At 40.7% G+C, this 12,252-nt stretch overlaps 1 protein-coding gene across 6 annotated transcripts in view; it reads left to right on the forward strand.

Moving 5' to 3' along the window:
* Positions 1–1,041: 1,041 nt before the first annotated feature.
* asap1b (ArfGAP with SH3 domain, ankyrin repeat and PH domain 1b) overlaps positions 1,042–12,252 on the forward strand; it is an 82,393-nt gene continuing 71,182 nt past the window's right edge. For 5 of the 6 annotated variants that reach the window (XM_005448981.4, XM_005448978.4, XM_005448982.4 and 2 more), the window contains exon 1: positions 1,042–1,796. In XM_005448981.4, the coding sequence (XP_005449038.1) occupies positions 1,671–1,796 (126 nt within the window). In that variant the 5' untranslated portion in view covers positions 1,042–1,670. The remainder of the gene's footprint in view (positions 1,797–12,252) is intronic. The other variant, XM_005448979.4, reaches the window with a different exon arrangement.

A 12,252-nucleotide genomic window follows, 5' to 3' on the forward strand; every position in this document is an offset into this window, starting at 1 on the left:
TGTGTTTTGTATCCAGTGCAGTCCTCTGGACCAGAACCCCAGATGACTAAACAGGATATTTAGTCATCCTGGGATGGCTGGGAATCAGTGTCACTGCCTCACGAATTATGCAGATATAAATAAGAGCAAAATGTCTACCAGGCTCTATTACATTAGTCCTACCTTTATATTCAAACTGATGACCTTCAAAATGACACATATTTCCCTGAAAAAAACAATTGTAACACTAGTCATTTTCCCCAGGTGACAGTTAACAAGCAATACTAGCATTAGGGAAATAATGCAATGACATATTTGCTGGTACTAAATCGTAAGTGAACTTAAAAAGCTGCTACTGAGCAAATCCTAAAATTCAGCTGGAAAATACTGCGCTGGAAACCCAAAGGACATCAAGTCAACTGGCGATTTTTCTGCCTTTGATGGCAGCTAAGTGACCTACAGTGCTTAGATGGGTTTCTAGTCTTCAAAATATTACCCAAGAATAAAAACATCCCATAAAATAAAAATTACTCGTGTTTTTGTGGACATATTTCTTTTCCCTTTCAGGCCTACAGCTACACCGACGGACCATTCTGCAGTTACTGAGTCCAGATCACGCATGCGTACAGCAGCCCTCCGTCCTAGTCAACCAGGCGAGGTGGGCGGGAGAGCTATTTGTAAACCATTCAGTTTATGGACATAAAAAACGGATATTTTGGAATGTAATTTCAAAATAAAACTATAAAAATCATGTGACACGAACACATTTTCCCCTTATAAATGCTTACTAGCCGCTATGATACGTTTTATATTAGTACACTGAAAATTCACGATAGAAAAATCAAGCTATCGTCAGCTCTACTGACAACAATCTGAACAAAAATGGATGATAAATGTTATTTTTGTGCATATCTTTCTCTTAAACACATATTTAGACATTTTAAGCTTACCGCCTTTTATATATAGTCTTTTCCATTCATTAAAAATGCATTTACGTAATGTAAAAGCGTTAGCTGGTGTTTTATATTGAAATTACTGCCCAGAAGTTGCGCTTTGTCTCAGCGCTAGCTTGACGTCGCTTCTGAGCAGCTCCGAGCGCAGGAGAGAGTGGCAGTGAATGTGTCTGCGGCAGCGTTTAGCTTTTTAAAAAACGTTAAACTACGACAGAAGAAAACGGGACCAAAGTACCAGACAACCTCGGCAGACCGTGGACTATGAGAAAATTTAAACCGAGCCTGGTAACGTCGCGCGGTTTTGACGACAAGCGGCTTTTTGCACATCTGTAGAGCATAATGAGGGCATCCGCTATTCTTTACGCCGCTTTTCCCTCCGTGGTTTAGTTAGACGCAGAGTGACACTATTTATAAATGTGTCGCTTTTAGACATCTTCTCGCGGAAAATACACACCGAGAGGGGGACCCAGCCTGCAGATATTTGGTAAATTCCCTCCTGCCGTGGGCCCTTGGGGAACAGTGAAGTCATTTGAGAAGTCACAGGAGAAGAAGGCACGTCTTAATCATCTCGATAGTTTAACGCAGTTTTGCAGGGGGAAAAAATCGGCTTAGCCTTTCCATCGGCCGTACAGTCCCCCCATCGTGCTTTCTATCTAATTTTAAATCTTACATGGTTTTGTCTTTCTGAGCATTCATCGCCAACCCTCCTGTGGGCATTTACCCCCTCACAGTTAAAGGATGCCGGATCAAATATCGGTGTCCGAGTTTCTCTCGGAGACAACAGAGGATTACAATTCCCCGACAACATCCAGCTTCACCACCCGAATGCAGAGCTGCAGGAATACAGTGAATGTGCTGGAGGAGGTAAGGCCACGGTGTGAGCCTGCTGAGGATGGATGGATAATTACAGCCACACAGACTGTATTATTATTGTTGTTATTATTTAATAAAGAATGATACTAATGAGGGGAAATGCACCATCTCTGAACGAGGATGCATTTTTTATAGAGCCAAGGGTGCATGCAATCCACCTTAAATTCCGGCGATAATGTTTGAAAGCTTTGAAAATCCCCTCAGACCTCCAGATGCATTAATATGCGCAGAGGAAAGGGGAAAATAATTGCACCTGTTGCCCCTAAAGTGCACCTATTTCAGCCTAAGACCTGATGCAAAATAGTGTGTTATCTCGCCTGATATGAAGAGTAAGAATAGACGGGGTGGATGGCTTTGCTGGAATAGAAAGATGTGCATTCAGGCCTGCAGCTCACTGTGTTCACTATTACATAACTCAAGGCTTTAGAGCATGCCGCCAGGCTGTAGCAGAGAAAACCCTTTTCCTAGTATTCAGATCTGGATTCTGTGTTATTCCTCATTCCTTGCTGTCACAACACACTGATTTGTATCTCAAAAAAAAAAAAAAAAAAAAGCAGAAAACGTTTGCTGGGGAAACACACCCAAAGTCACACTCTGTGATGCTGTGTCACCTCTGATCATGCAGGAAGAGGTGTAATCAGGTCAGGCAGGTGAGCTGTGAAGTGTTTGCCTCCCTTCTTCCTGCCATGATTAAATGGAGCATCAAACCAGGGGAGCGCACACCTTCACCGCCGTCCATTAATGCCAAAATGTGACCTCATTTCCCGCTTTGAAGCACATTTAGCTGCAGACGTGAATGACTCCAGGCTTGCAGGAGCGTTCAGTGTGATACCAGCTTTCCATTTAGGATGAAAATGAGCTGGATGGTGAGTGTGGAGGAGAAAGCACAGGCCCAGTCCGCTTGCTCCAATATACAAAATCACATATTAAAGCACACAATCTGTGCCATCTGTCATGTCTTCTTCTACAGCTTTATCATATCGTAACAATAGGAAATCTACCAAAACAGAGCCGGGCTCGTGTTTATTCTCAACCTGGAGCCGTCTCTCAGTCTGCTGACTGTAACAAGAAAAAGGCTCGCATCATGAATCACCTCTCTGGCTCTGTGCCTCTGAACCGAGAGACTGCAGCAGCACAAACGAAAAACATCTGTTAGAGAGGGCCGCCATGTGCGCTGGGCTTCAGTAGCCGCTCTGGAATTTTTTTTTTCTTTTGCAGTGAGATCACATGACAGAGGAAGAACCGTTACACTGGCACCAAAGAGCGAGCGACATGCTTTTCAGTGTTTTAAACAATGGCGAGATGCGCCTGAAACATTCCTGGCAGAGAAAACGAGCCTGGCGGGTCACTCAGATTGGGATACACCCATCAGGCTGTGGCAGACACAGGGAGCAGACAGCCAGCATAAAGCCCCGAATACTTCTAGATTCATGTCTGTTTTATTGAATTAGCAACCCTGTTTGATCCCTGCAGAGTCTTGCAGGGACTCACTTGCATCATGCACAGAAAACCGCCTTCAGCTTCACTGTGCCTGAAGAGGAGTTTGTTTAAAATGCTCTGGAGCTATTGTCCTCAATTCAAAGCATTCACCCCTGTTTTTCTCCAAGTCATTTCCTTGGTATGTTGACATGGTGAATTATGCAAAGGTACGGCGTGAATATTTAATACTGTAACCTGAGGGGGTGAGTTGACCCCGCAGGAGAGTTGTCACTCTCTGTGTGCTTCCATTGAGTCATCTGGAGGTGCAAAGAAGAAAGGGGGGGAGTTGTCGCAGCATCATATCGTCTTAATTCAACACCACATGTCAATAATTGATCAGCGCGTAGTGACACAAAAGTATTCGTGACTCATCGACATCCACCCCAGAAATTTTCTCTCCCTGTGGCCACGGCGGATCACTCGGAGATGTTTACTGTTTACATTTGCATCAGTGCAGAAATGTGGAAAACAATGGGAAGTCAGATGTTGAGATAAAGTTTTAAAAATAACCTTCCTGGCTCGCTGTCTCAGCTGCTTGAGACACAGAGGATGGGGGGGGTGCATTGTGTGCATTCGGTGTGTGGGTGGCAGACCGGAAACAGGCTGATGTGTCTGGCTTTTATTTTGTGGCCATTGTTGGTGCAAAGCAGTTATTGCTGTGTTGTTTTTGTTGTTTGAGCAGCGTTTCCCAGAAAACATTTGGCAGTCGAACAGTGTGGGGATGAGATCATTATTATTATTATTTTTTTGGCTGTTTAAGTTTGATCACTCATTTCAATTTCTTATCAGCTGCAACTGCCTATTAACTTGAAATATTGTCGGGGCAAATCATTTGGCTAGAAAAACATCAGGAAATTGTGAAAAATGGCCACTGTGATGTTTTCCAGTATCCTGTTTTGTCTGACCAACAGTGCGAAACCCCCAAAATATTGAGATTCCATTTTTTGTCCCTTGTGACTGGTTGTGGCCGAGAACCACAACCAGTCACAAGGGAAAAATTTATATTCCCCTGCTGATTGGTGAGTGGTTGCTGGCAGTTATTAGGTGATATTGGTTGAAATACATAGTATATGGTGCTGTACCAAAAACCTCCTTGTGATATCTTTGGTCACCTGTGGTGGAGATTGTTCACCTTCAAAGTAAAATTTTGACCTTTTTCAAAAAGGTTTCTGTTTGTGATGTGCATCACACTTTCAGTACTGCTCAGCAAATTGTTCTTGAGTGTTTTTTTGTTGTTTCTATTCTAAAGCAAGGCTTATTTGTATTTATTTATTTTCTTATGATTATGATTATTATTTAATACATTTTTTTTTTAGTATGTGCATGATTTAAAAAAAAAAAAAGACCAATGTCAATGCTCATTCTGTGTAAATCGGGTTCAGAGTTGGGCCTTTGTAACACTCGTGCAACCTTAGATTGCCAGTCCAGTTATTTATATAGCACCAATCCACAACAGGCGTTGCCTCAAGATGCTTTATATTTCAAGGCCTAGACCCTACAATATTAAAGAGAAAACCGCAGCAATCAGAAACCTCTACTAGCGAGCACTTGGTAACTGTGAGGAGGAAGAACTCACTTTTAACAGGAAGAGACCTGTGGAAGAACCAGTTTCAGGGAAAGGCAGCTATCTGCTGGCACCGGATGGGGTAAAACTAAAACAAACCCAAGCAAAATACATAAAAGTGAAGCACAGAAAATAAAGGTTTCCCCTGGCTTTTATTGTGACTCAGCCAACAGGAATGTGGCATGGAGACAAAGAATAGAGCCCCAACATCCATCCCCTCAGTCAGTAGGTATCACGATACAGTCCTTTTTTTTCCCCCTTTTTTGGCGGGGGGGGACAGTTTAGTTTAGTAAGCGTCGAGTCTCACACTGTGAATTGTAGGATTACTAAAAATCACACACCTTAACAGGGAAAATAACTGGCAATGAAAGTGTTCATCAGTGCGGCTCAACAATCAGTGTAAACCTTGTGATAATGTGCGGATGGGTGTGTCTAAAAGTTTTCTCCATACACAGCAAAAAAATGTAAGAACAAACCAAATAACTCGACTCCCTAAAAATACCACGGCACAGATTGTTCAGCAGCAGAGAGCAGCAAACCTGACGTTTGCTTATATAAAAATGCGGCAGCTTATTGCTCCTGCTTTGTCATATCCTCTCTGATGTAAGTTAATATTAGCAGCGGGCACTTGTTATTCCCTTGAGGGGCCGTGTATTGTCTCTACCCCACAGATGGCACTTTGCGTCACTGGGTTTGCTCTCCTAAAACCACAGAGAGCCGCAGCAGCGATACAAGGGAAACCCTCACTGCATAGGCATTCCTTTGAGCATGCCTCTCACACCACATCACATGGGCTTGACCAGGAAAATGTTGACTTTTCACAGTCCCTCTATTCAAGCATGGCTGGGCTTGACCTAATGGGCAGGGGCCTTTTTATGCTTTTTACTTTTATATAACAGCCTTTTCAGGCGCTGCATTTTAAGCTCGAGACACAGGTTCTGGTGCTATCCAATGTTTGAAAGAAGAAAGAAAGAAATGAATGGGGAGTTTTATTCCAAACCACTGCGTATGTATATTGAAATGAAAATCATTGCCTGGAGTCGTCACTCATCAGTGTGCGAGTCGCATATTGTTTTCTTTTTGCTAGAAACAGACTTAACATTCCTGCCATTCTTTTACAGCTCCTCTCTCTATTTACAGAAAGACGTTTTATATGACACTTGACTCAGTTTTCGGATCTCTCAGAGATTCCCTGTGGAGTATATATAAATTTTTCTTTTACCTATTGATGCAACAGAATAATATATTTTATGCTCAGCTATATGTGTGTAATGAATATCCGCAATGGATGATGGTGAGAGGTCATAAAAGGTTGCAAAACACCAGGGAAAAGGGAAGAGAAGGACAACTGAAGCTGAAAACTGTTTTCAAATTATTTATGTGTTACTAGGCAAGCGCAGTCAGACTGAGTGTATTCATTTTTTATTTTCATTTTTTTTGGTGCAGTGCAGGAGGCCTAGTTGTCACTATTTCTGTTCAGTAGCTCCTACATTGACTTACTCAGACATAAATCAACGCTAATAATGACAGGGTTCGTGCAGGTCATTGAATGGTCTCAAAAGGCAGCGAATTCATTCGTCTAAAAATAAAACCTTAGTTTTTCTGACAGTGACGTTTATATTTTCAATATAGGGCTGGGCCATATCATACCATTCACGGTAATACTGGTATAATGTTAGGCAATGATAAGAAAATGAAATATCGCGATAGAATATGGGTAAAACGCGCATGCGCAGTGCCTTTGTTTTCATACGCACATGGCGGAAAAAGCATGGCGGCGACAGAGAATGAGAAGGGCGAAAGAAACAGATGAACCAGAATTGGTTTGTAAAAATGTTGCCAACTTCAGTGGTGTGGAACTGGTTTGGTTTTCGTCCGTCAGAGAGACACCAAAGCACAATTTTTGGTAGAACATGCAAGCGGGGCCAAAAATCTGGAGCTGCACGGTGTCAACGCGTCAGCGCCATCCAGCCCCATGCATGGGGCGATCTGCGTTAACTCGCTAATGGAGATTTGTCGCGTTAACGTGGTTATGGCGTTAACGTCATTTTAACGAGATTAACGCTGACAGCACTAGTTTTAATACGACTTTGCTAAGCTACGAAACTGCACCGCTTGATGGATTGTCGGAGCATTACGGCTACTGTAGTCAGGAGCCTCGCGGAGTAATACGTACTGTGCTTCAGTTTGCATTTGCACTGTTACATTTTTATATAGCTTTAATGATCATAAAAAACAGCTGCTTCTTTAAGTGAACAACATTGATGGGGTTTTTTTCACTAATAAAGTTGTGGAGTTGTAAAGTATTTTGTCTCGCGTCAATTATATCGTCAGTTATATCGTTATCGCAAATTTTCAAGTATATATCGTGATAAATATTTTTGGCCATATTGCCCTGCCCTATTTCAAAATACAGTTAAAAAAGAGCGAAACGGGATGCTCAGGGCGGGTGCGATATCTGAAAAAGTGAGGATCTTGCAAACTGACCTGAAACTGAAACCATGCAAAAGTGCATGAGACTTGGTGTGTTTTGTGCAGGAAGTGTTTCAAACTATGCATGATGCCATGATGGGAATCGAGGCAAATTAGAGCAATGTTACAGGCTGAAACTGCCTACATGTTCCTTTAAGACCACCTACTTTCACCAGTTTATTAGCTTAATGCAGATTCTAATCTGGCTAGACTTGATATGTCATTCCTTGTTAATTTATAAGTCACATATATACTACGGTAATATATACTATACAAACACACACAATATCTACAGCGGTAAATTCTTATATTAAATATGGCTAAAGTTTCAAATGACAAGGTCAACATATGTACAGGTAATATGAGTGACTATCTTAAAGGGGAGGGAGGGAGGATATTCCAGAGTCTGGGAGCTACGACAGCAAAGGCCCAATCACCTCTGGACTTCAGACAAGACCTCGGTTGCGTCAGGAGCGTTTGACTGGAAGATCTAAGTGCCTTATTAGGAATATACAAATGAAGGAGTTCACATAGTAACACTGTCTTAACACTGTTTCACACAGTTTTTCTATTCTTGGCTCTGTATGATGTCATAGAAAGTGGATATTCATAATTGTAGCAGCAGAAGAAAGCCGTTTTCAGGCGTTGGCGGCCTTAACGGTAGATGAGCTAAAACAGCTTGGTTTTGATGGTGGATAAACTAGAAGGCTGTTAAAAAGGCCTTGTATGAGGAAAAATAAGGATTGTTTTCAAAATTATAGAGCTACTCCAGTAAATTCCTAAATTAAAAATGTTTGTTGAGATTCTCACAACCACAAGAAACAAACAGCTGGTGTCTCCAAGTGTAACTAATTAATGCTGTTTGATTTTTGTGTTGGTAATAAATTTGATGCGGCATTATTAAAATCTGACTTAAGCTGCAGGAACCTTACTAGTCATAGTTCCACAGTTTCCACCGGCACCCCGCTGGTCAACAGTACCAGCGGTGGCACTGTTAACCTGGGCCTCTGATGATACAGTATGGACATCTCATTCTTGATGATCCACATATTTGATTTGGCACATATTTTATGTTGAATTTCCTTCCTGACGCAGCCCTCCAAAAGTGTCTAATTTTTGGCACATCTAAAATAAAATGTCAGGATTTAATTCAATTCAATTCAATTTTATTTATATAGCGCCAAATAACAACAACAGTCGCCTCGAGGCGCTTTATATTGTACAGTAGATCGTACAATAATAGATACAGAGAAAAACCCAACAATCATATGACCCCCTATGAGCAAGCACTTTGGCGACAGTGGGAAGGAAAAACTCCCTTTTAACAGGAAGAAACCTCCGGCAGAACCAGGCTCAGGGAGGGGCGGGGCCATCTGCTGCGACCGGTTGGGGTGAGCGAAGGAAAACAAGATAAAGACATGCAATTATTTAATGAATTATAAAAATCAGAGTCATAAAAAAAGACCTTATTAAATCTCATGTTTTAAAAAAATGCCTTCAGATTGTCCAGTAGACAATGGAAAATGTAACAAGACTGAATGAATGAATCATCTTTATTGTTATTATACATGAAAGTACAATTAAATTTGGTTTGGCTTTCTCTTGAGATAAAAATATCAATTTGTATTAATTTAATTTATTTATTGTTTGGTAATTATAAATAAATGTAAACTTAACTTGACAAACGTAATTTGTGCTAATGTTAGAGTTTTAATTAGTTAATTAGTTAATTTTGCAAAATAACATATAAAAAAATAAAGACAAGCTCAAAAGGAGTAGAAAGAGCCAAGTCATTGCTGTTGTCACTAATGCTGTTTCAAGTTCAACACTGTCTGATAGTAATAGGTTGATAAAATAGTTGTTAAAGTTACACTTTAGCTAAATAGTCCTAGTTCCTAGTAGGAAACAAGCCAAGAGTGCCCCGTAAAATCTGAACACTCACTAAAATGATCTCCGCTTGTTGAAAGGACAGTTCAGCAGAAAGGAAAAAGAGGAATGAATAGGCTGAGTCCCCTTGAGTCACAGCTACATTACATGAGGTAGGAAATGAATTAAGCATTACAACATTACTCCTCGATTCACACATTGACATAGTAAAAGCTCACTTTAAGTAAACAACAAAAGTGTACTTGGTTCAATAAAACATCTGTGGAGTATCTTTTAAAGAACTCATCTGCGTTTTTGTTGTTCACATCACATAATCATCACGTTGTCATTGAGTTCAGAGCAGAGCAGGAAGTAAAACATGCAGTGTTTAACGATTAAAATCCTCAAGCTGTCTGTCTGAAACGTTAACATCACCCGAGGATACAGCCCGGGTGAGACGCCGTCATGTGAGGCTTGAGCCCGTCACATGTGACATCCAGTCCACCAGCAGGGGATCAGCTGCCTCAGCAACACCACAAATAAAAAATGTATTCTCATATATTTGGTCATTTAGCTTTAGAAAGTGAGTTGGCAGCTTCCACCCACATTCAGAAACGACCCAGTAGACTTTGATCAGCAATTTATCTGAAACCCACTTTTATTTGTCTCAGTGTGCTTCAGCTTCTTTTACTTTTTTACTCAGCGTTTAATATTTCAAAAGGAGGAGACAAGTTTTTACTACTTGGCTTTACATAACAAAACTGAGTGCCGGCTATTTAAGGCTGCTTTCTGCAACATTTGCAGCCGAGGAGCGCAGCAGTGTCACATTCAGTTATTACTGAAGTTATGGCTTTTTATTCATCATTTGTCCCCTGTGTCACCAAACCCAATGAATCACACGGTCTGAGAGAATGGCAGCATTTTTCATCTCTTGGCACCGTTTCTCACATGACATGTCGTTCCAGTTAAACCGCACTATTTAAAAGTGGATGCTTCCAGGATTCTCAGTTCGCAGTAAAAGCCCTGGTATTCCTCAGCTGCATTTCCCAGAAATGAGAGTGTAATATAAAAGTGTTTAGAACGGATCTGTAAACTGTAAGAAGCAAACCTTACAGGTTTTTGTGTAGAAATATTGCAGAGTTACAGTTATATATACAGTCATATTACAGCTCTTAAAACTGTAAGCTCTAGATTTTTATTCTGAAACTCCACCAGTGTGGCTTTGTATCCTATGCTGGCCCCTAACTCTTTATGCCTGAAGCTATTTTGTCATTTTTACAACCCTAGCACAAGAGGTAGCAGAGTTACGTTCATTTAAAGAACACTTGTATGATTTTTTTAAAAATAAAAAATATTAAGGACTCCTCCCTAAAGTCTACTTTCTTCTGATTGGTCAATTTCTGGACGCCTGTAGAGGTAGAGCCACTAGATGCTTGTGAGCTGCCTGTATCTTATAAGGCAGCCGTGTTTGTACCGGGTGTTTTGTAATAATTGACAAGCTAATAGAAGCTTTCTGTGGAAGTAGAAAAATTACATGAATGTTCAAAGACACGCATGAGTAATTGATTAATTTGGGAACCTTAATTGACAGTAGATGTGAATGTGAGCATGGATGGTTGTCTCTATCTGTGTTAGCCCTGTGACAGATTGGACGACCAGTCCAGGGTGTACACTGGCTCTCGCTCTGTGACAGCTATTACAGCCTCCAGCCCTCCTGATGAGTGTGAAGCAGATGAAGGTGGAGCATATAGGACAGAATAAATGGGTCCCTGTTTAAGATTATTTTTGCTATTTTTGTTTGCTAACAGATGAGACCAGGACCAAATGCAGCAGTGTCAGATTATAATGAGCTAAATTGTCAATGTAGATTTTATTTGGGTAAAACTGAACTTGATGAGAGCTTTATTACTATTTTCACCAGGAGGTTTTCTAATTAGGATTGGGTACCTTTTAACATTTGTACCATTACCTGAAAATCAGCACAACAACCCAACAGTACCTTTATTTCATACTTTACTCATTTTGAAATAATAATTTTTTTTTTCTTGCAAAGTCCTTATTTCTGAGTTGAAACTTTAATTACAACGAATAGTGAGCTGTATTGTTAGTCTCTATTAGTGGTTATGGTTGCATACCAAGGTTTTAGAGATACTGGCTCACATTACATGTTTGTTTACTGTAAATAGCAAGCTGATTAAAAAAAACTCGAGTGCAGTCAGGGTAAAAATCCAAAGTTTAAACACCCGTTTCTCTGACAACAGTTTGTCTGTCAAATGAATACTCATCAGATTTAATACCTGAAGAAAATGCTTCACTAAAAGTTTCATCATGATCATCCATGTGTTCATCTTTTTATAGGTTAATGGTGGATGTTCTAATGTTTGCTCCCTTCTGTGAGTTTTGCTTACTGAAGTTTGTTTCTCTCAGATTAGATGTGTTGCCTTGGCCAGTTTTGTAGTTTGCACTTCAAACGTTGCAGAGAGTGTTGTCTGCGTCGAATTTTGAAAAGTGTAACCACATCTGAGCTCGCTTTTGGCTCGCCACCACCATTGCCCTACATGTTTATCATTCTTCAACACGTCGCAGAAGTGATGTGACGTGGTCCTAAAATTCACCACAGACTGTAGGTGTGAATTAGTACTCGGTAGCACAAAAGTAATTTTGTCTGTGTCCTAAAAAGTACAGCTTGGTACTTAACTGTAACCCTAATGGTGCACTCACGTCGAGTGAATGCATGCAGTTGCTTTGGGAACCCATGATTATCCGGCCCTGCCAGTCTTGAGAGCTGGAATCAAGTTACAGTGATGTGTTACCAGAGCTTAGCAAGAAGTCCTACGATTTCGCTCACTTTTTCCCCTCTCCATCTAAAAGTGAGGTTGGATCATTCAGCTCCAGCTGGCCTCAAGCAGAGAGTCCCAGCTGATGGGCTTCAGTGATAAAGTGCATTTTTTTCCAAAGCTGCAATATTTGAACTCACATGGATTCACTTATATTTCAGTTCCATTCAATGTTATTTATATACTGCAAAATCACAACAACAGTTGCGTCAAGGTGCTTTACATTGCA

Source organism: Oreochromis niloticus, linkage group LG9, assembly GCF_001858045.2.
Source record: "Oreochromis niloticus isolate F11D_XX linkage group LG9, O_niloticus_UMD_NMBU, whole genome shotgun sequence".
Lineage (NCBI taxonomy): Eukaryota > Metazoa > Chordata > Actinopteri > Cichliformes > Cichlidae > Oreochromis > Oreochromis niloticus.